This window comes from Dasypus novemcinctus, chromosome 11 (assembly GCF_030445035.2).
Source record: "Dasypus novemcinctus isolate mDasNov1 chromosome 11, mDasNov1.1.hap2, whole genome shotgun sequence".
Classification (NCBI taxonomy): domain Eukaryota; kingdom Metazoa; phylum Chordata; class Mammalia; order Cingulata; family Dasypodidae; genus Dasypus; species Dasypus novemcinctus.
This window is the reverse complement of record NC_080683.1, coordinates 124,742,663-124,763,042: the sequence shown is the minus strand read 5'-3', so window position 1 is coordinate 124,763,042 and position 20,380 is coordinate 124,742,663. Positions and strand designations below refer to the sequence as shown.

At 48.2% G+C, this 20,380-nt stretch overlaps 1 protein-coding gene and 1 pseudogene across 1 annotated transcript in view; both read left to right on the top strand.

Annotated features, from left to right (window-relative positions):
* Nucleotides 1-3,501: 3,501 nt before the first annotated feature.
* Nucleotides 3,502-5,817, top strand: LOC101422536 (actin-related protein 3 pseudogene; annotated as a pseudogene).
* An 8,301-nt stretch (nucleotides 5,818-14,118) lies between these two features.
* The window catches only part of EPM2A (EPM2A glucan phosphatase, laforin), a 126,391-nt gene continuing 120,129 nt past the window's right edge, over nucleotides 14,119-20,380 (top strand). The window contains 2 exon segments of the mRNA XM_058307597.2: nucleotides 14,119-14,356; nucleotides 14,358-14,434. Of these exon segments, the coding sequence (XP_058163580.1) occupies nucleotides 14,169-14,356; nucleotides 14,358-14,434 (265 nt within the window). The 5' untranslated portion in view covers nucleotides 14,119-14,168.

Here is a 20,380-nt window from a genome sequence, read left to right as displayed (position 1 = left end):
GTTAAATGTTCACCATCACCACTATCTAACTCCAGCGTATTTCCATCACCTAAAAAATGAGCCCTGTTCTATCAGCAGGCAGAAATCAAATTCTTCCCCTTTCCCACCCCCTGGAAACCGCTAATGTACTTTCTCTGTGTATTTGCCTATTCTGGGCATTTCATAAAAACGGAATCACACAATATTGGCTTCTCTAGCTTCCTTCATTCAGCATAAGGTTTTCAAGTTTCATCTATGTTGTAGCATGTTACAACACTTTATTTTTATGGCCTAAAAATACTCCATTGTATTGTAATGTTTATGCCACATTGTTTCTCCATCTATCTATTGATGGATATTTGGGTTGTTTCCATTTTTGGAATTATTGTAAATAATGCTGTTATGAACATTCATGGACAAGGTTTTGTGTGAACATATATTTTCAGCTCTCTCAGATATATATATGCTGGGCCATATAGTAATTCTAAGTTTAACTTTTTGAGGAACTTTTTAATGGTTTCTGAAGTAGAAGTACAATTTTGCGTTCCTACCAGCAGTGTATGAAGTTTCCAGTTTCTCCACATCCTCACCAACACGTGTCATTTTCTGTTCCTGCTTTTATGTTATTATGGTCATCGTAGCGGGGGTGAAGTGGTATACTTTGTGTTTTGATTTGCATTTACCTAATGTTTAACAAGGCTGAACATTTTTTTCACGTGCTTTTTTGCTATTTGCCTATCTTCTTTGAAAAAACATCTGTTTGAATCCTGTGCCCATATTTTAATTAGGTTATTTGTCTTTTTATTGTTGCATTGTAAGAGTTCGAGTATTTTGGACACGAGGTTCGTACTGAATATAAGATTACTGTATTTTCTCACTTTCTTGGGTTGTCTTTTTATTTTCTTGAGTCATTTGATCCACAAACGTTTCTAATTTTGATGGAGTCCAGTTTATCTGTGACTAATTTTGTTGATTGTGCTTTTGGTGTTATATCTAAGAACCCACTGCCCAATCCAAGGCCGTGAAGAATTTGCCCTTAGGTTTTCTTCTTAGTTTGCCTGTTTTAGCTCTTATAATTAGTTTGTCTTTAAATGAGTTAATTTTTGTATAGGGCGTGAGATAGAGGTCTAGCTTCCTTCTTTGGCATGTGGATGTGCAGTTTTCCCAGCACCATTTGTTGGAGAGACTATTCTTTCCCCATTGCATGGTCTTGGCGTCTTTGTAGCCAGCCAGTTAGTCCTAGAAGTGAGGCTTTCTTTCCGCTCTCTCACTTCTATTCCATTCCTCTACGTATCTGTACTTGTGCCAGTACCACACTGTTCTGATACTATAGCTTTGCAGTAATTTTTGAAATAGGGAAATGTGAGCCCCCCAACTTTATTCTTCTTTTTCAAGATTGTCTGTCTATGCTGGGCCCCTTGCATTTCCATATGAATTTAACAATCAGCTTATCCATTTCTGAAAACATGGCAGTTGAAAATTTGATAAAGATTGCCTTGAGTCTGCTGGCCAATTTGGGGAGTGTTGCCATCTTAATAATATTGTCTTCCAATCCTTGAACCCAGGATGGCTTTCTATTTATTTAGATCTAATTCAGTTTATTTCAACTATGATTTGCACTTTCAGTTTACAAGTCTTGCTTGCCCATCTTTGGTTAAATTTGTTCCTAAGTATTTTATTATTTTTTTATCTACTGTAAATGCAATTTTTCTTAATTTTGTTTTAGATTGTTTATTGCCAGTGTTTGGAAATACAACCGAGTTTTGTATACTGATTTTGTATCCTGTGACTTTGCTCAACTCTTTCATTCACTCTATTTTTTTTTGTCTGGGAGGACATATTCCTTTAAAGAAAACTTAGGATCACATTGTCTCGCTTGTTTGTTCCTCATTATAGTTAAACTACTTGAAATAGATCTGTGCTTTCTCCAAAGTGATGGACGAGAGCTCCTGTCTCGGGAGCAGCACTCAGTGGTTTCCTGTCGCATCACCTCCCTTTCTGTCCACTGACTCACAAGACGCCCAAGGCCCCTCAGAAGGGAAGGTCAGTCCCTAGGACTCCTACCTTTACAGTGTACGTATTTCTCAAACATATTTATAAAAAATCAAAATTCTGTATTCTCAGGAAAGTGAGAATCCACCCACAATTTTAAAAAGACTGATTTGGGCAGAAGATTGAGAGGAATTATGTTATATTTCTGAAAGTCTAGCAGAGTCTACAGCTGTGTCAAATCAAGTAACCAAATAAAATAACTCAGGATAAAAGGAAAGAAATGCTTCAAAGAAGAATAATGAGCCCTGAGAAAGAATAGGGGTATCATAAAATAACATTGTAATAATTTTGCAGCTAAGCAGACCCTAGAGAAATGCAAGAAGCCATTCCAAGGTGATAGAAAATTGTCTCTATTTGCATGTTCTATCCAAAAGGATAAAGAAAATATAACTTTTATGCCAAAACTTCTTCTCTTTTAAAAACATAAATCCAAGGACAAAATGACTGCAAAGTATGAGTTAAAAGTGAGAAGAATAAAGTTATAGCTAAAATAACCTGTAGATTGTGTTTTATGTTTTATCCGTAAATGACTGTGTGTTGTAGAGTGCCTTTCTTTCTACCTCCCTACCTAGCTCCATCTATCTTTAAATCTGTGTACCTGCAGCAAGTTGGGGAGTGCTCGGTAATCGCGTGCTTACAGAAAGCTGCGCCCTGCGCGCTCCACCTGCACGTCCTCCCGCCGCCTGAGCTCAGGTCCAGGCCCTCTGCCCACTCCACCGCACTGCTCGGCCAATCGCCCACTGCCTCCCTCTGTTTCCCGCGCCCTGCGTGGAAGGCTGCTTTAGCGTTCACAAACGTCCCCTGCCCTCCTCTGCGAGAGCGTCACATATTCCCAGCTCACTGAATGACAGTCTTGGCGATGGGCTTGCTTCTCCCGATGTGTGGAATTGCCTTGTTTTCCTCGAAAGCAATAGCTTTACGAGCCATTTTTGCTCTTCCCTCATTCCCGATGACACACAAGGTCCCAGACAGAGGCCCCTGGTCACCCTGGCCCGGCGGCGGGTGTGATGTAGAGTGGAGGCGCCGTCAGCGCAGCACGCAGTGTCACACGAGCGGTGGTAGGTCCTGGGTGTGTGGGGACATTTGCTACCAAAGCACACCCCAGTCCTGACTGACAGGCCTCGTGGTTCCAGAGGCGGGACGGCCGAGAAGGGGACACAAGGGGGAAGGTTTTAGAGTCTGGGAGTCGGGAGGAGGGCTTGCCCAGGGGAGGGCACGTCCTGCCTGGGCCCGGCCAGGAGGCAAGGTACAGGTCCAAGGCCAGGCCCCACCTGCTGCAGGGCCCCCGGGGCGGTCAGCCCGAGAGAGGAAAGGCCGGAGCGAGTGGGGACACACCTGCAACACTGAGCGCCTGGGATGTGGGACGAGTTTTGGTGAAAAGAGCCAAAGGGTCTCTCTCTGGGGGTCGGAGGAGCTTGTTGAGATGGGAGTGTAAGAAGCTCTGAGACTCTTCCGCAGGGTCCCAGGACAATGCTGCTTCCTGGACATCTCGAGGGGGCCGAGTCAAGTTTAGAATACCGGCGGTGCGTGGAGCCAGGACCTTTGAAGAACCGTGGAAGGTAATTGCCAAAGCTGCGGATCATTTTGCTCACAAAACCACAAAATCACGGACGTGGACTTTCTTGGAGCGAATCGGCCGCCTCAGCCCCGCCTGAGTGTGCTCTGGTGGACGGATCGCGCGCCCTGGAGTTTCCAGAAACCAGAGCCTCGAGGAGAGGGTCGAGAGGAAGCGCGTGGAGCCCTTCACTGTCAGGAATCTAGACTGACTGGTGAAAACTAAGAAACGGGAAACTTTAGAAATGTTTTTCTAAGCGCCTCAGCTTCCTTAGGTATCAAAGAGGCTGGAACACAGAGGCTCTTCTGGCTCTTTAGAGTCTGTGGTTTCAAACATAGCCTGTCTTTGGATTTCTAACCCACAGCCGTGTCGAACGACTAACTACATTAAACTGACTATTAAAGGCATTAATCTGGTGAAATGAATTATGTTTGCATTTGCTCTGAGGAGAAATTTCTAAACAGACCACAGACCATTGCTGCTCCACCCAGGAAGGCAAACTTAATAAAACCACAGGCATTTTTTTCCGGGTGAATTTTGTGGCTCTGAGTGACTGTGACAAGGTTGGACATTTACTGAAAATTAAAGTCTGGAAGATCAATCTGTCCCTCAGAATAATAATAAATTACACTTTCTAAAGAGAATGTTATTGCACCACATAAAAAACGACATCATGTACTTAACCTATCCTTCAAAAAGCATGATAACTGAATGCAATTATTAAATGTCTATTAGTCTTGCTGTAGTTACTACTGTTTCCTGGGTAGGTTTGTGGGTATTTGCACTTGTATGCTCACAGCTGAAGGTAATGAGTGCACAGGTTATTACAATGTACAATACTATAATTTCTGCTCTTGTGAAGTACCATATTTGAACTCGGGTCTTTACCATTAACTGAAGTGTTTGAAATGGTTCACCTCTTGATTTTAATAAGTTTGATGATTTCCCCTTGGACATTAAACTTATCCAAGACATTTCCTTTATTTTTCTTTTTCATTTATTCTTTGTAGAACTATAATACTATTTTGTCTCCTTACCCATTGTCTTTATTACAAATTGTTTTAGGTGAAACATGTAAGCTAAATAAAGTGCATATAAGGAGTCTAAAATGTAACTGAATATGGCAAAATATCCTGTCACCATGTAACAATTTCCAGTATTCAAATCCTTCGTTGCTCAACAATGACATTACCTTCAGACGCTGAGGTTTCCTGCCTCTGCTTTGCTGGCAGCCCCTGCTGGGAACCCTTTGTGCCCTCCCCGTCCTGATCCCCTGCCTGTTCCAAGAGACCACCACTCGGTGGTGTCAGACCCGACGGCCGGCTCCTTGGGGCTGCCATCCCTCTGACCTCAGGGCACCCGTCCCTGGTTGTCCAGGTAGGTTAGTATTGTAAACTTTAAACAGATCTGCTCTTCAAGTGATTTTTAAATACTTAAGGGCAGAACCTGAAGACCATTATTTTCTTTTGACTGAACCTCCACTGAATACTCCAGAAAACAGGGAATATACTGCTGAAATAACGTTTGAGTCCTTCAGTGTTCCAGGCTTGTACATGGCTGTGCAGGCTGTTCTTGCCTTAGCTGCCTCCTGGACCTCAAGACAAGTAGGGGAACGGACATTGACTGGTACAGTAATGGACAGTGGAGAGGTGTCACTCCTGGAATTCCTGGGGCTGAAGGGTATGTGATTGGCAGCTGCATTAAACACACTCCAATTGCAGGACGAGATATAACATATTTTGTTCAGCAACTGCTAAGAGACTGAGAAGTAGGAATCCCTCCAGAGCAATCCTTGGAAATAGCTAAGGCAGTAAAGGAGCACTATAGATATATCTGCCCAGATTTAGTAAAAGAATTTAACAAGTATGACACAGATGGGTCAAAGTGGATTAAGCAGCATACTGGAATCAATGCTATCTCAAAGAAAGAATTTTCCATTGATGTTGGTTTTGAGAGATTCTTGGGACCCGAAATCTTTTTTCACCCAGAGTTTGCTAGTCCAGACTTCACACAACCTATCTCAGAAGTTGTAGATGAAGTAATTCAGAATTGTCCTATTGATGTCAGACGCCCTCTCTACAAGAACATGGTTCTCTCTGGAAGTTCAACCATGTTCATGCGCGTCACTTGCAAAGAGATGTGAAAAGGACTGTAGATTCCAGGCTGAAATTAAGCGAAGAATTGGGTGGTGGTAGATTGAAGCCAAAGCCTGTTGATGTACAATGATTACACACCACGTGCGGCGATGCCCAGCTTGGTTTGGGGGATCTATGCTGGCCTCCACACCCAAGTTCTACCAAGTTGGCCACACCAGAAAGGATTATGAAGAAATTGGACCTAGCATTTGTCGTCACAACCCAGTGTTTGGAGTCATGTCATAAAATTGACTTCTAGTTACTGGGGTTAGGGACGTGGAGAAGAGATAATCTTTCTGATTACCTGTTTTGTCTGGTTGGCCGGTTTTGAGGTTTTAAACCTCACTTGACAATAGTAAGACCAAACATATACAGGAATATTTTAATAAGTGTATCAACATGCAAATGTAGAAGAAAGCTAAAATATGATTGTTTTTCTTTAGACTGAATATGTGAATCTTATGTGTAACAAAAAGAAATGGGTTTTAGTTCCTTCTGTGCTCCATTTTATATATTATTGAATTATCCATTATTTGATGGGATTTATCAGTGTGCAGATAGCTCTATAATGCTTGAATTGTACACTTCTAAGTGTGCAATGCAAGAGCTTGTTTATATTTCATACTTTTTATACTTTGAGGAAAAAGTCAAAGAAAAATGTAGTATTTGAGGAAAAAAAGTGACCAAGTAAAAGATAAAACTCAAAAAACAGCCTCATGAGACTTGATGTGTACACTCATGGCATTCCAGTTATTAGGAATTGCTTCCATCCCCCTCCATCCTCTCAATGGCTTTCTTTGCAGGTGCTTTTGGAACTAAGCAGCTAGTATTTTGGATTAACTAATGCCTGCCAGTGCTTTCGGATTACTTGCATTCTGTTTCTCGCTTTAAAAGAAAAGTAAAGACAAGATTGTTGGACCAGTATTGCAGTTCTGTAGTGTCATTTCTTATTAAAAAAAAACACAAACAATAATTTGATGATCGAAATTGGTGTACTTAAACCCTAACACCATTCTAATAAAGACACAAATTTCTTTAAAAAAAAACAACAGATCTGCCCTTGGGGTGTCATTCAACTCGATCGCAAACACCTGGAAGCAAGGAGCACGCCTTGTACTTGAGCTTCGCTGCTCCACTAAGCACTGCCTGGCACTGTTCAAGGGGTTTGAGGGTGTATTGTCTGACTTCAAACTGTTGTCTTTTATTGAGGATTTGAAAAAATGTAAAGCGTATTCTTTGAGTACCATCCTGAATTCTAAGGGGAGCAAATAACCCCCATTCTCTCCTCTAGATTCTAACAGAAATCAGGTGTGTGTGCATTTTCTGTTGGAAAGCGGGGTCCCCAAACTCAAAGGACTTAGAGGGACCAAACAGCTGGCAGGACAGTTCACTTGTGTGTGTGAGGCTTTATTGGGAGATATTCAGGTGCTACTTGAGGCACCCACTGAAAGTGCATAGTCAAGGTTTCTGTGTGTTCCCAGGGTTGTGCAGCCACCGCCCAGTTCTACAGCACGCTCGTACCCCAGACCCCTTGAGTTCTCACTCGCACTGCCCCAGCCCTCCTCTTCAGCCCTGAGCAACTACTCATCTACTTCCTGCCTCTAGATTTGCCTTTTCTCCACTGAATCATGCAGTCTCTGTCCTTTAGTGCCTGCTTTCAGCGAGCACGGCGTTTTCAGGCTCATCCGTGTTGCACCACATTTCAGAACTCCGTTCCTGTCTGTGGCCAAAGAAGCCTCCTGTGTGGAGAGGCCACTCTGTTTAGCCATTCAGCCTGCGTTCTTGCCCCTTTTGGGCTGTTAAAAATGACAACGGTACGAGCATTTCTGTACAAGTTTTTCTGTGGACATATGTTTTCATTTCCCTTGGTATATGCCAAGGAGTGGGATTGCCAGGTCACATGATAAGTCTGTTTCTTTGAGGAACCGCCAAATTGTTTTCCAAAGTTGCTGCACCATTTTGCATTCCCGCCTGCAGTGATCAAGGGTTCTGATTTCTCCACACCCTTGCGAATCTCTTTTTTTTTTTTTATCGCCCCCTCCTTGGGACTTTTCTTTTTTGCTTGCTGTCTGCTTTCTGTGTCCATTTCCTGCGCGTTCTTCTGCAGTTTTGCTTGTCTCCCTTTTTGTTGCATCACCTTGCTGATTCGGCTCTCCACGGCATTTGCGGGCCAGGTAGCTCTCTGCAGTGTGCGGGCGAGCCTGCCTTCACAAGGAGACCCCGGGATGTGAACCCAGGGCCTCCCATATGTAGACGGGAGCCCGCCTGATGGAGCCACAGCTGACTCCTGTGAATCTCTCTTTAATGCCATTATAAAAAACTAACAAGCCACAAGCCATACCCCTTGAAGTGGAAGGGTAAGCAGCGCCTGGGCCTCGATTTTAGGGCGCGGTCTGGCGAGGGCTGGAGGTGGGGCGACAGCCTGTCCTCCGCTGCCCGCCGCTGTGCTGGGAGGCTTGGCCCCTGGTTGCTAAACCTCCTGGTTCTCAGGAGAAGACGGCCGTGTAGGTGTTTGCAGGGAGCTTCCCCCCGCTCCATTCTGGAAGTTACTAACGCGTGGCGGGCTGGTCTGCTCCCTGCGCTCTGCAGGAGACAGCAGCGTGGTTTCCAGGCCGGGACCCTAGAGGCCCCGGAGCCCACCCTCAGGGCACGGGAGTGCTCCCGCCGGGCCCCCCAGGGAAGGCCCCTCCATGGGGCGCTGCGCAAGCTGCAGGCGCTTTCTGGGTGTAGAGACCCTCGGAGCAGCACCTGTCACATTTCTGCCTGAATTAGGTGAAACGTGCTGCGCCAGGCTGAGAAGAGGGTCCCGCAGAGCCTTTCCGGCCCCTTGCCAGGAGCTGGCGCAGAGCTTCGCCCCGTGTCACTGTCCCTCCGAGGTCCCTGAGCTTCCTGGGGACGTGCTGGGGAGCAGCCCCTCTGCAGGGAGGGGACGTCACGGGCAGAGCAAACCCCGAGGGGGCCTGGCTGCGGGGCTCCGTCCAGAGGGACGGGCGGCTCGAGTCCGGGGCCAGCCGCTGGCAGCGTGAATGTGCCAGGGCCCATGCCAAAGAGCAGCAGGCGGAGACTGGCCACGTGTCTAGACAGTGCTTCCTGGAGCGCCGTCACTCGCTGGAGCCGGGATGCAGCCCCCATGCTGCCTCCTGGGCCTGGGAGAAGAGGGGTGACCACATCCCCCGGCACAAGGCCCTGTGGCTCCCGCTCGCCCAGAGCCCGCACTTTAGGGGAAGACAGGGGCCGGCGCCCTGGGCAGGCTGAGCGCCACAGCCCACGGCCCCGTCCCGCCGGAGACTCCGTGACCAGACGGCCCTGCTCGCCGACCAGCTGTGAGACCCCCAGCGACTGGCTCAGGGACGCGGGCCCTTCTGTGTCAGGAGACGCCCGGGGACGGCAGGGGGTGGGGAGGTGAGGCAGCAGGCCCCGGCGAGCGCGTGGCGGTCGGGGGGGCCAGGACCACGGTGCATCATTCGGGAATCTCCCCGAACCTGCGCCCAGGGGCCAGGTGGGCCGGGCACACCTCTCGGCCCCGCCGGTCAGTTGCCGCGCTGGGAGAGCCTCGACCGTCCATCTTACTATTTACTGCTGATTGGGCCCAGCTCTGAAGTTGTATATTAAATTTTGTAGGTATTTATCTAATGGTGCCAATTGTTGGGATTGTATCGCATCCCTCACAAAGCCACGCTCAGGTCCTAATCCCGTCCCAGGGTGCACCCCTGGAGATGCCATTGCTTGAGGCGCCCACCGAGTGGGTCCTGGCACAGAGGAAGGTTGAGTGCGGCCGCTGGGAAGAAGCCAGAGCAGGGGGCAGCTCGCCCTGCGGCCTTGGCCACCACGAGGACGCCTGCACGCTGAGAGCAGCCGGCCCCTGCCGTTCACCCCAAACCAGGGCGCGGTGCTCGTCACAGCAGCCGGGCACACCGAGACACGCGCTCCTCGACTGGTGGGAAAGTGAGACCCATGGAGCCCAGCTCCGCTGCCGGGCGCGGCCCCAGCGCTTTCTAACCTGGTAGTCCTTTACCATCAATTGCAGGAGGGTCACATTTTAAACATTTTTGACACAGTCAAAATATAGACGTGTCTCCTTCTACTAATTAAAAGTGGACCGATGCGGTGCAGCAGCGCTCCAAAATGTATTCACCAAATGCAATGAATGTGCCACAGTGATGACAGACAGTGTTGATGTAGGGGGGTTGGGGAGGGGTGTGGGGTATGTGGGGCCCTCTGATATTTTTTAATGTCACATTTTTTGTGATCGATATATCTTTAAAAAAAAAAGACAAAAAAAAAAAAAAAGAAGTGGACCTATCCCAGAGTTCCTGGTGAGAACTGTGGGTTCGGGGAGCCCGGAAGGAGGGCGCAGCCCCTGGCTTGTCCTTTCTTTCCTCCTGAGCTCGGGAGCGCTCCCCCACCCCGGCTTCCCCATCCCAGCCTCAGCAATCCTCCCTCTCCTCTCTGGCCTTGGTGTTGGCCAGCGGAGGTGACCCAAGGACCCTCTCCAGCAGGCTTGCGGTTGCCTGCTTCCCATCTCAGCAATACGTGCTCCCCACAGCCTCGCACAGAGACACTAAAAACGGTTTTATGCGCAATAGAACACGCAAACCTGGTTCAGCAAAATCAGCCGAGGGCGATTTACAGAGTTGGATCCTTAAATAGACTTGTCGCTCTTGCCTCTTGGCCCCTTCCAGCTCTGCTCTCAGTTAGCCTTCCTTTCCCTCGGGGTCTCCGAAAGCCCCTTGGGGGTTTCCAGTCGCCCCTCCCCACCCCTCTTTTATCCCAGGGGGTGCGCAGACAAGCCCTCTGCCCTTCCCAAGAAAGCTGTCAGCTCCCCTGCCAGTCAGGTTCCCGGGCGGGAGGCTCCACGGGTCTCCAACCTCGAGGTCCACCTGCCTTGACCCGGGAAGAGCCGACTTGGGTCGCGGCCTGAAGGACCGGCCAGCTCTGGTTCTCTGCGAAGGGCGGGTGGGCTGAGCAGAGTGGCGGGGAGCGTGAGAGGGCACCAACTCCACGGTGGCTCTATACACGGGACATTTTAAAAAATAGTTTTATGGTGTAAACGACAGAGACACAGCGTGGTGGGCAGCGGCTGGGTTGAGGTCCTGCAGAGGCAGGGCTTCTCTACTGTGCCATGACATGGCAGGTGGAGTTGCTAGCATCTCCTGGAGACAGGACAGTTTTAGGTGCAATTAAAAGGGTTTAAAAGAGTCATGGGCTCTCTAGACAGGTCCTAGGCACAGCTCAAGCCTTTCATTGCTCCAGATTCCCAGCATGCAAAAGTATCTAAGCTAGATTCAAATTCTCAGTGCAAGGTTTTTTTTTAAGCTGCAAAATTGGAAATAGTATAGATGATACATCTAATGTTTAGATATGTTCTGAAGAGTAGTGAAATAATGTTCCCTTAAAATTATTTGGATGAAATATGCTTTACATCACTGAGTGTGCATATACATACCAAATGGTATGAGGAAAGTTCTAACATAACTCACTGACTGGGGAAAGATGTTTCAGAAACCAACTATTTCCCAAGATTGAAGAAATAGTTTTCCCTGAGGGGTTTCTGAAGAGTTTACATTTGAATTGGATCCTGAAACTCTTAAATTTGAATTTATTACCCATTCTTCAAGAAGTATTGGCATTAGATATAAGATAGTATTATAGAAATGAAATTCAGTGACAACAAATTGGTTAGGTCTTTTAAGAAATATTTTCAAAACTATGTTAATATCCTATTGACTGATTCTTGCTCTAAATTCACCTTGCCCCCATAACATCAAGAATCTGAACTCAAGAGGTGATGTGGGGCCATTTTTGGGACTTGGAGTTGTCCTAAGTGATATTGCAGGGACAGATGCTGGACATTATATATCCTGCCATAACCCACTGAATGTACCGGGGGAGAGTGTAAACTACAATGTAAACTATAACCCATGTGGTGCAGCAGTGCTCCAAAACGTATTCACCAAATGCAGTGAATGTACCACAGTGATGAAGGAGGTTGTTGCTGTGGGAGGAGTGGAATGGGGTGGTGTGTGGAGTATGTGGGAACCTTTTATATTTTTTAATGTAAAATTTTTTGTGATCTACGTTATCTTAAAAAAAAACCATAAAAAATAAATGCTCAAAAAAATGAGGTTCCTTTCACACACACAAAAAAAGATTCTGAATGCAAATAGATTTCATAAATAATTCCTTTTAATAAATGCCATTGTTCTTTGAAATGTAGAAACTCTTACACGGAGAACTCAAGAGGAGAAAAGAGCTGGAGTCACACAGTTGCTTAATAACTGATAAAATTCTTCACCGCGGTGTCTGAAGGCTTCATTTCTTTTGCCAACAAGATACATGTATAAGGGGAGGAAAAGAAAGACCATTTTCTGGAGCCCGAGGTCTAACCCACTCTGAACACCGAGAGAGGCTGCCTCCTCACGCCGCAGGGGCCGGCTTACACTGCCACCACGTCCACCTGCCCCGCCAGTAGAGGAAGTTAGAGGGAAAATTACAGGAAGCTGCTCTCTATGAAGAACTAGTGGACAGTAACTCATTTAACCATGGGGGGGATTTAAATGCTTGCCCTATGATATTCCATGTTGGGACTCAACTTAGACAAATCTCTGGCGACTCGCCCAATGAATGGCCGCGCCCCTGCTGTGGGCTGTTGCTGCACCCGCCTGAGCTCTGGTCTGCTCCTTGTAAAATAAGGGACACCGATTGCAGTTCCTCATAGGACCCTGAGAAGATTAAAGGATATAATGTGAGGATGGAAACCACGAGCCTGCAACATCGAGGGCTGGGTGCATGGTGTCAGCTATAAATATTATGGCTAGCAGAGTCCAACTATCGGCCGAGTGTGAGCGAGCCTTCGGGGCTGTTCTTTAATGCATGTTCTGGTACTGCCCTCCCCTCCAACTGCGTATCACTTGTGGTACTACGTAGCCATCCAACTCATTCCATATTTAAGTCCATGCCATAAAGTAAGCTTTTAGGCATTTTGTTTAGGGGCTTCGAGGGGCACTGCTTCCGACTGTTAAAATCACTCAGCATCTTCGCCATGAGAGAGGACAGGAAGTAACAAGGTTGAGCAAAGGTGCTGTTTCGTCTTTGTTACTGTTTCACCCACAGAAGGGACAGGACTCCCTTGGGGAGGCGGCGGGAAGGAGGCCACTTGGAGAGTGTGCAGGAGCAGACAAGGGCGCCTTGTCAGAAGGCACCTCCCGGGGTCAAGCAGAGAGGAGTCGCTGCAAATCTGAATTTCCCTGTAGGCGACTGGTCCCTGCCCGGCCAGAATCTTTCCTAAACTTACTGTAAGAATGTTTTGTAACAGCAATTTTGAATAAACTGACTTGAATGCCTCCGTGATTTAACGTCTGTCCTGCTACTGAATCAGGGGTGCTTGGCCAGCCTCACTGTCTTCACATTTTTCTTGGTGTTTATCCTTAAGCCTAGCAACCAAGCAAACTCTGAGTGGAATATCAATATTTAAGAGCGGAGTTATTGCTAGTTTACTAGTTATTCCATAGATGGACTGAGTTTATGTGGTTTACATTTTTGTACTTCTTCCTGATTGTTTTATAATCTGCCTGAAACTTTGCCTTTTTTTTTCTTTTTTTTTTACTATTCACAAATTTTCTAATATTGGAAAAATGTGTCTTTGTGTCTCTTTAGGTCACATAAAAGATTTGGCTTTGAAGTGGTAGATATACAAATATAAGAACATGAGAATAATTTTATTAGAGGATCAAAAAGTCACAGATATACATACTGGACACTTGTTTATCTTAACAGCAATGGCAAATTGAGTTCCCCCCAGATGGAGACATTTTTCTTTTCACCAAATAGCCATAAACTTCCGTTTCTTGATGCAAAAATATTTTAAGTAGAAAGAAAAGTAGGGTCAGCTTTTACTGAAAGTGAAATTTCACTAAGCAGGCTTATGTTTTTATGCCATTTAAAAAATTTATGAAAAGTTCGTATTTTTCACAGATTATAATTAAATTATATACAGATTAAATTAATTATAATATATATATAATTATAGTTTTTTTTTTCTTCTTTACCTTAGAAAGGATTTACTCAGGCTTATTTTACAGATGTTAAAAATACAGTACTTTTCAAAAAAGACCGCGATGGCGCGGGTTTGCTGGCGGCACCCTGAACCAGGCCCGGGAGGTCCCCTCGCGTGTCAGCTGCTGCTCCTGAGCGGCCTCTGCCGTTTCGGGGGTTCCTCCAGCCCCGCTGTCCGCCCAGGCCTGGCCTTTCGGCCCGAGCGTTCCGCGCTGTCCTGGGCCCGCGCCTGGAGCCCCGCGTGGCAGGGCCGCGCCGAGCGCCCTCCGGGGGCCGGGGGCCGGGGGCCGGGGGCCGGGGGCCGGGGGCCGGCCGGCGCCCTGGCCGCGTGACCCCGAGGAGGCGCGTCCGCACGGGCCCCGCGCAGTCGCCGCGTCCCGGGCCCGGGCGCCATGCGGTTCCGCTTCGCCGTGGTGGTGCCGCCCGCGGGGCCCGGCGCCCTGCCCGAGCTGCTGGTGGCGGGGTCGCCGCCCGAGCTGGGGCGCTGGGAGCCGCGCGGGGCCGTGCGCCTGGGGCCTGCGGGGCCGCCGGCGCCGCGCGAGCCGGGCCTGTGGGTGGGCGACGTGGAGCTGGCGCCCGCGGGCGCGGGGGGGCCGCGTGGACACCTTCTGGTACAAGTTCCTGCGCAGGGAGCGCGACGGCGCGCTCTGCTGGGAAGGTAGGCCTCCCGCGCCGCCCCGGCACCCCGGACCCCCGCAGGCCCGGGCGGCGCCCTGCTCCGCGCCCTGCGTCCCCCGCGCCCTCCGCCCTGGGGCGTCGCGGCCCCAGCCCCGCTCCGCCGGAAGCCGCTGCGCGCCCCGCGGGCTGCCCAGCGCGCACCCCCCGCTCCCCCCCCCCCCCAGCGCGCACCCCCCGCTCCCCGTCCAGCGCGCACCCCCGCTCCCCCCCCCCAGCGCGCACCCCCGCTCCCCCCCCAGCGCGCACCCCCGCTCCCCGTCCAGCGCGCACCCCCGCTCCCCCCCCCCCAGCGCGCACCCCCGCTCCCCCCCCCCAGCGCGCACCCCCGCTCCCCACCCCAGCGCGCACCCCCGCTCCCCCCCCCCCAGCGCGCACCCTCGCTCCTTGAGCAAGAAGTCCAACCACTGGCGCGAGCCTCCCCGACCCCAAACTGCAATGTGTGACTCTCTGGAGGTTTTGGGTTTTTTTGCCTCCCCAACAGTAGTAGAAAAAGAGAGCGAGCTCGTGTGAAGGACGCTAAGAACCTTCCCTTTTTCTTTTTCTTTTTTTTTTGTTGAGTCATCTTGTGTCAGCTCTCCGTGTGAGTGGTGCCATTCTTAGGCAGGCTGCACTTTCTTTCACGCTGGGCAGCTCTTCTTACGGGGTGCATTCCTTGCGCGTGGGGCTCCCCTACGCGGGGGACACCCCTGCATGGCAGGGCACTCCTTGTGCACATCAGCACTGCGCATGGGCCAGCTCCACATGGGTCAAGGAGGCCCGGGGTTTGAACTGCGGACCACCCATGTGGTAGACGGACGCCCTAACCACTGGGCCAAGTCCGTTTCCCTGGGATGCCCTTTTTCATCCTGGGTATCTGACCATTAAGGTGTGTCCTGTCCTGATATTTAAAAAATGTAAAAGCAAAACATGCTGGTTACAAAAACAATCAAATAAAGTAATATACGAGGTAAAAGTTAATGTGTTTACAAAAATTGTTTGAAGTTATATCTATGTTATTCTGAATCTTGCTTTCTAAAGCCTAATATGTTGTGGATACATTTCTGTGGCACTACATGTACGTGCATTTGATTATTTTAATAGCACCATAGTATTCCAATGTTTGGGTGTTTGATGCACAAAAAATTTAAATTTTGATGAGATGAAGTCCAGTTTATTTTTCCTTTTGTTGCTTATGCTTTTGGTGGCATGTCTGAGGACCCATTGCCAAATCCAAGGTGGTGAAGAGGCACCACTGTGTTTCCTAGTAACATTTATATGGTTTTAGGTCTTTTTATATTTCGGTTTTTGATTCTTTTTTTGCGTTAATTTTTGTATACTCATTCTTTTGCATGTGGCTATCCTATTGTCTCAACACCATTTTTTTTTTGGAGGGACTATTTTTCCCCATTAAATTGTCTTTGGTGCATGTCCGTAGATGTGTGGGTTTACTTATGGACTCTCAGTTGCGTTCCACTGGTTGCCTCGCTTGTGCCAGGGCTGCAGTGCTTCAATTACTGTAGATGTGCAGTAAGTTTGAAAAGGGGAAGTGTGCATCCTCTGTGTTGTTCTTTCTGAAGATTATTTTGGCTATTCTGAGCCCTTGAAATTCCACAGGAATTTTAGAATTGGCTTTCCAGTTTCTACAAAAAAAAAAGGCCATTGGACTTTTGATGGGGATTACATTGAATCTGTATAGTAAGTTCAAATTTGAGATTTCAGGGTTGACAACAACAGAAAAACGACTTGACCACTGGAGAGCAGTAACACACAAGCTATTTATTAGGGGTGCCGCTTTGACAGGGTTGCAGTGGAGGCCATGGCCCAAGGCGCCACCAGAGGTGGGAAAGAAACTTCTGGAAGAGAGGAGGAGGGGCACTACCTGCCTGTGAGCCACAGAGCCGGCAGGACAGGGAGCCCTGGGGCCAGAGAGCACCCGGGCTGGAGCCTTGAGTTTCGTGCATGCGTCTTCCTGTAGCTAGAGCAGGTGCTGGTATGGGGAGGGCAGAGCAGGTTAGCTCCACGTGATTGTCAGTTGATAAAGTGCTTAGGTGAGCCGTTTTAAAAGTAATTGGATGCTTTAGAACTTGAGTTTGGTGCCAGCAAGCTTTTTTACTTTTTTTTTTTCCACTTTTTATTTTTAGGATTTGAGAACATTTTATTCATTTGTGATGTCCCTTCCCTGGCAGGCAGGACAGCAAGTTCTGGGAGAAGCTAAAATTATCCCTTTTTTAAAAAAATAATAATAATGTCCCCTCGCAAACCAGGGTGAGGCGGGCTTTTTAAAAAATGGACTCAAGCTGCTGTGAAGGTGTTAACAACAAACAGGGCAGTACACAGAGGTCATCGCTGACTTGTTAGTGTAACAACCTGTAGGTGGCTTTGGGGAGGCTGCCATCTAAACATAGTAAGTCTTCCAATCGATGAGCATGGAAGTATGTCCATTTATTTTAGGGCCCTAATTTCCTTCTGCAATGCTTTTCAATTTTCAGTGTACAAGTCTTTCGTCTTCTGGGTTAAATTAATTCCTATGTTTTTATTCTTTTGGATATTATTGTATGTGGAAATTATTTACTTAATTTCCATTTTGGGTTGCTCATTGCTGATGTATAGAAACACCACTGATTTTTGTGTGCTGATCTTGTACCCAAACTTATTTGCTCTAGTTGTGTGTGTATGTATTCTTAGGGATTTTCAATATGCAAGATCATATTACCTGCGAGTAGAGTTAGTTTTACTTCTTCCTTTCCAAGTTCAAAGCATTTTATTTCCTTCTCTTGCCCAGTTGCCCTGCCTAAATCTTTCAGTCCAATGTCGAATAGCCACGGTGAAACTAGGTATCCTTGACTTGTCTGTGATCTTAGGGGAAAGATTTCAGTCTTTCAACATTGAATATGCTATTAGCTATGGGTTTTTCATAAATAACTTAAAAAAAATCATGTTGTAGAACTTCCGTTTTATTCCTAGTTTTCTGAGTGATTTTTGTCATGAAAGGGTGTTGGATTTTGCTAAATGCTTTTTGCAAATCAGTTGAGATGACCTTTTTTCCCCCCTCTCTTCATTCATACATTGATTTTTAAAATGTTGAACCCTTCTTACGTTCATGGGATAAATCCCCCATGGCCACCGTGTTTTGAATATGCTGTTTGTGGTGGTTTGAAGCTGTCTGTACCTCAGAAAAACCATGTTCTTCAAGCTAATCCATTCCTGTGGGTGTGAACCCATTGTCGGAAGGACCTTCTGATGAGGTTTCCCCAGTTAAAGTGTGCCCAGCTCGGTCGGAATGGGCCATAATCCTCTTACCGGAGTCCTTTATAAATGGAATGAATTCAGGTGTGAGAGAGCAAGCCACAGAAGCAAGCAGCTGAAATCAACGAAACCCAGAAGAGAAGGGCGGGACCAGGAGATGCCCCCACGTGCCTTAGCTCGCGACAGAGGAGTCCCGGTTTGTGGCAGCTGGCCTTGAGGGAGAAAGCATCGCTTTGATGATGCCTTAATTTGGACATTTCCTTGGCCTCAAAACTGCAAGTGAGAAAATTTCCGTTCTTTAATCTGGCCCATCTTGTGGCATTTGCTTTCAGCAGCCAAGGAAACAGATTTTGGTACCAGGAGAGTGGGGTGCTGCTATTGCAAATACCAAAAATGTGGAAATGGCTTTGGAATCGGGTAAGGAGCAAAGGTGGAAGAATTGTGAGGGTGGACAGAAAGGGCCTAGCTGGCTCTGAAGAGACTTGGTAGAAATATGAATGCAAAAGGTACTTCTGGTGAGGACTTAGACAGAAATGGTGAATGTGTCATTGCAAACTAGGAGAAAGGTGATCCTTGTTTGCAAGTGGCAGAGAACTTGGTGAAATTGGTTTCTGACGTTGGATAGAGGGCAGAATTAGGAAGTGAGGAGCTTTAATATGTAGCTGCGGAGATTTCCAGATGAAATGTGGAAAGAGCAGCCTGGCTTCTCCTTGCAGCTTACAGTAGAATGTGAGAGGAAAGGGTTAAGCTGAGACCTGAGCTCCTGGACACAAAGAAACAAGAAATTGATGGTTTGAGAAATTCTGAGTTTCTGGAAAGTGAATCTCCAGAGAATCGTGCTCCGCGTGAGGGTTCCACTGAACACGGGACCAGTCAGCCGTTTCAGTGCAAATCAGGACTGGAAGTATGGTTCTCTAGGAAGGGTCTGTGGCGAGTTCTGTTTGGAGCCCTGTGTCCTACATGCAGAACCGACAAGTGTTCTTGTGAGACCTGTATGGACAGCACCACTGCCAGCCTGCACTAAAAGGGATGGAAAAGGGACAGATCAAACGGAGAACACTTTAACAGCAGAGCCACGGCCGCTGAGCTCTGGACTAAGACTTCTTTTCAGGCCAAGAGAGCCGACCCTCCCGTGTGCGGATGGGGGCGTCTGCCCTGGACTTGGAGAGGACGTGGTCCTCGAGTCTCTGTCCCTTTAGCTTGCATCAGTGTTGTGACATATTTTCTTGACTACCGGGAGGAAGAGAGAGAGGGTGGGAGAGAGTGAGAGAGAGAAGGGAGAAAGGGAAGAAGGGAGGGAGGGAAGGAGGGGGGAGGAGGCAGAGGAAAGGGGAGGGAGGAAGGAAGGAAGGAGGGAGGAAGGGGGAAGAGGGAAGGAGGGAGGGAGGGAGGAAGGAGGCAGGGGACAGGGGGGAGGGGGCAGAGGGAGGCGGGAGGAGGGCAACTGCCCCAGGCTCTGCAGGCGGGCTGCTGGGTACTCCTCTCTCCTTCCACTCTGAGGCCTCCATCTTTCCTTCCTGCTCGCGCTGCGCTAAGAGCTGAGCTAGAGGTGAATGTCAGGTTCCTCTCAGATCTTTTCTGACCATGTTTTCTGCCCTGGGCATGCTGGTGGCTTTCTAAATGCCCCAGTATGTATGGACACTTGGATGTCCTAACTTCCCAAAGAAACTCTCTCCACCGCTTTTCCTCCCCGCGCTGCAGCCCACTGCTGTATGCCTGCGACATCGTCTTTGAGCCCGTACCTGCTGGGGCCAGTCACACTGTTTCAGGTGTGCCGACTGCTTTTCCACCCTGACTTCCAAGTGAGGTGAAACAGAGACAAGTGCGCTGGTCATTCCTTCTGGTAGCCCCAGGCAGGTTAGAGGCGACAGGTGCAAGTCTGGGCGACCCAGGTCTGCTCTGCTCTGCAGACCCAGGGGCCCGGGAAGGCAGGCTGCCAGCCTGCAGAATCCCTGAGCCGGGGCAGGTGGAGCTCCGGAGCTTTCCTCCCCTTTAAAGCGCCTCTTTCTACGTTCAGTGATTTCTTGGTTGCTGTAAACGTTTTACTGTTTTCCAGAGTTCTGACAGGTTCCGACAGTGTTGGCTTCATTTCCCAGGGTTTCTCTGGAGGGCTGGCTCTGGAGCTGCCTGCCCTGCCCTGTTCACTGCAGGGCTGTCTGTTTCGTTCACTCTTTCCTCTCCTAGTTGGTACCCAGCAGCTGCTGCATATTTTCTGAATGAATCGAGCAACAATAGAAAGAGATGAAAGTCTTTTCTGAAGTGTCTGTCATAGGACTCTTCCTCCTTAGGTCCTTTCAGATGAATTTTCCTTTGTCCTGACAACAAAATCTCAAGGCAGGCATTCATCTCCCTGCTATGCAGACGAGGAAACTGAAGCTCAGGGAAGATGAGTAGCTTTCTCCAAGTCCTACAGAAAGAGCAGAGCAGAGCTGGGCTCCACGCACTGTCCAACACGCAGGCACACTCTTTTCATCACTCCACCCTGCTTCTCCCTCTACGTCCTGAAGCTGATGCTCTCTGCGGGGGTAGAGCACACAAATTGAGTCCAAGGCACAGCCGGTCTTTCATCTCTTTATTATTATAAGGCACTTACATTTGCAGAGTTAGTTGAATCTGGAACACTGATTGGCTACCAAGGGGTTGAGTGATCTTTCTTTAACCTTTCTAAACAACTTACTGAAAAAGAGAACCTGGAAGTCCT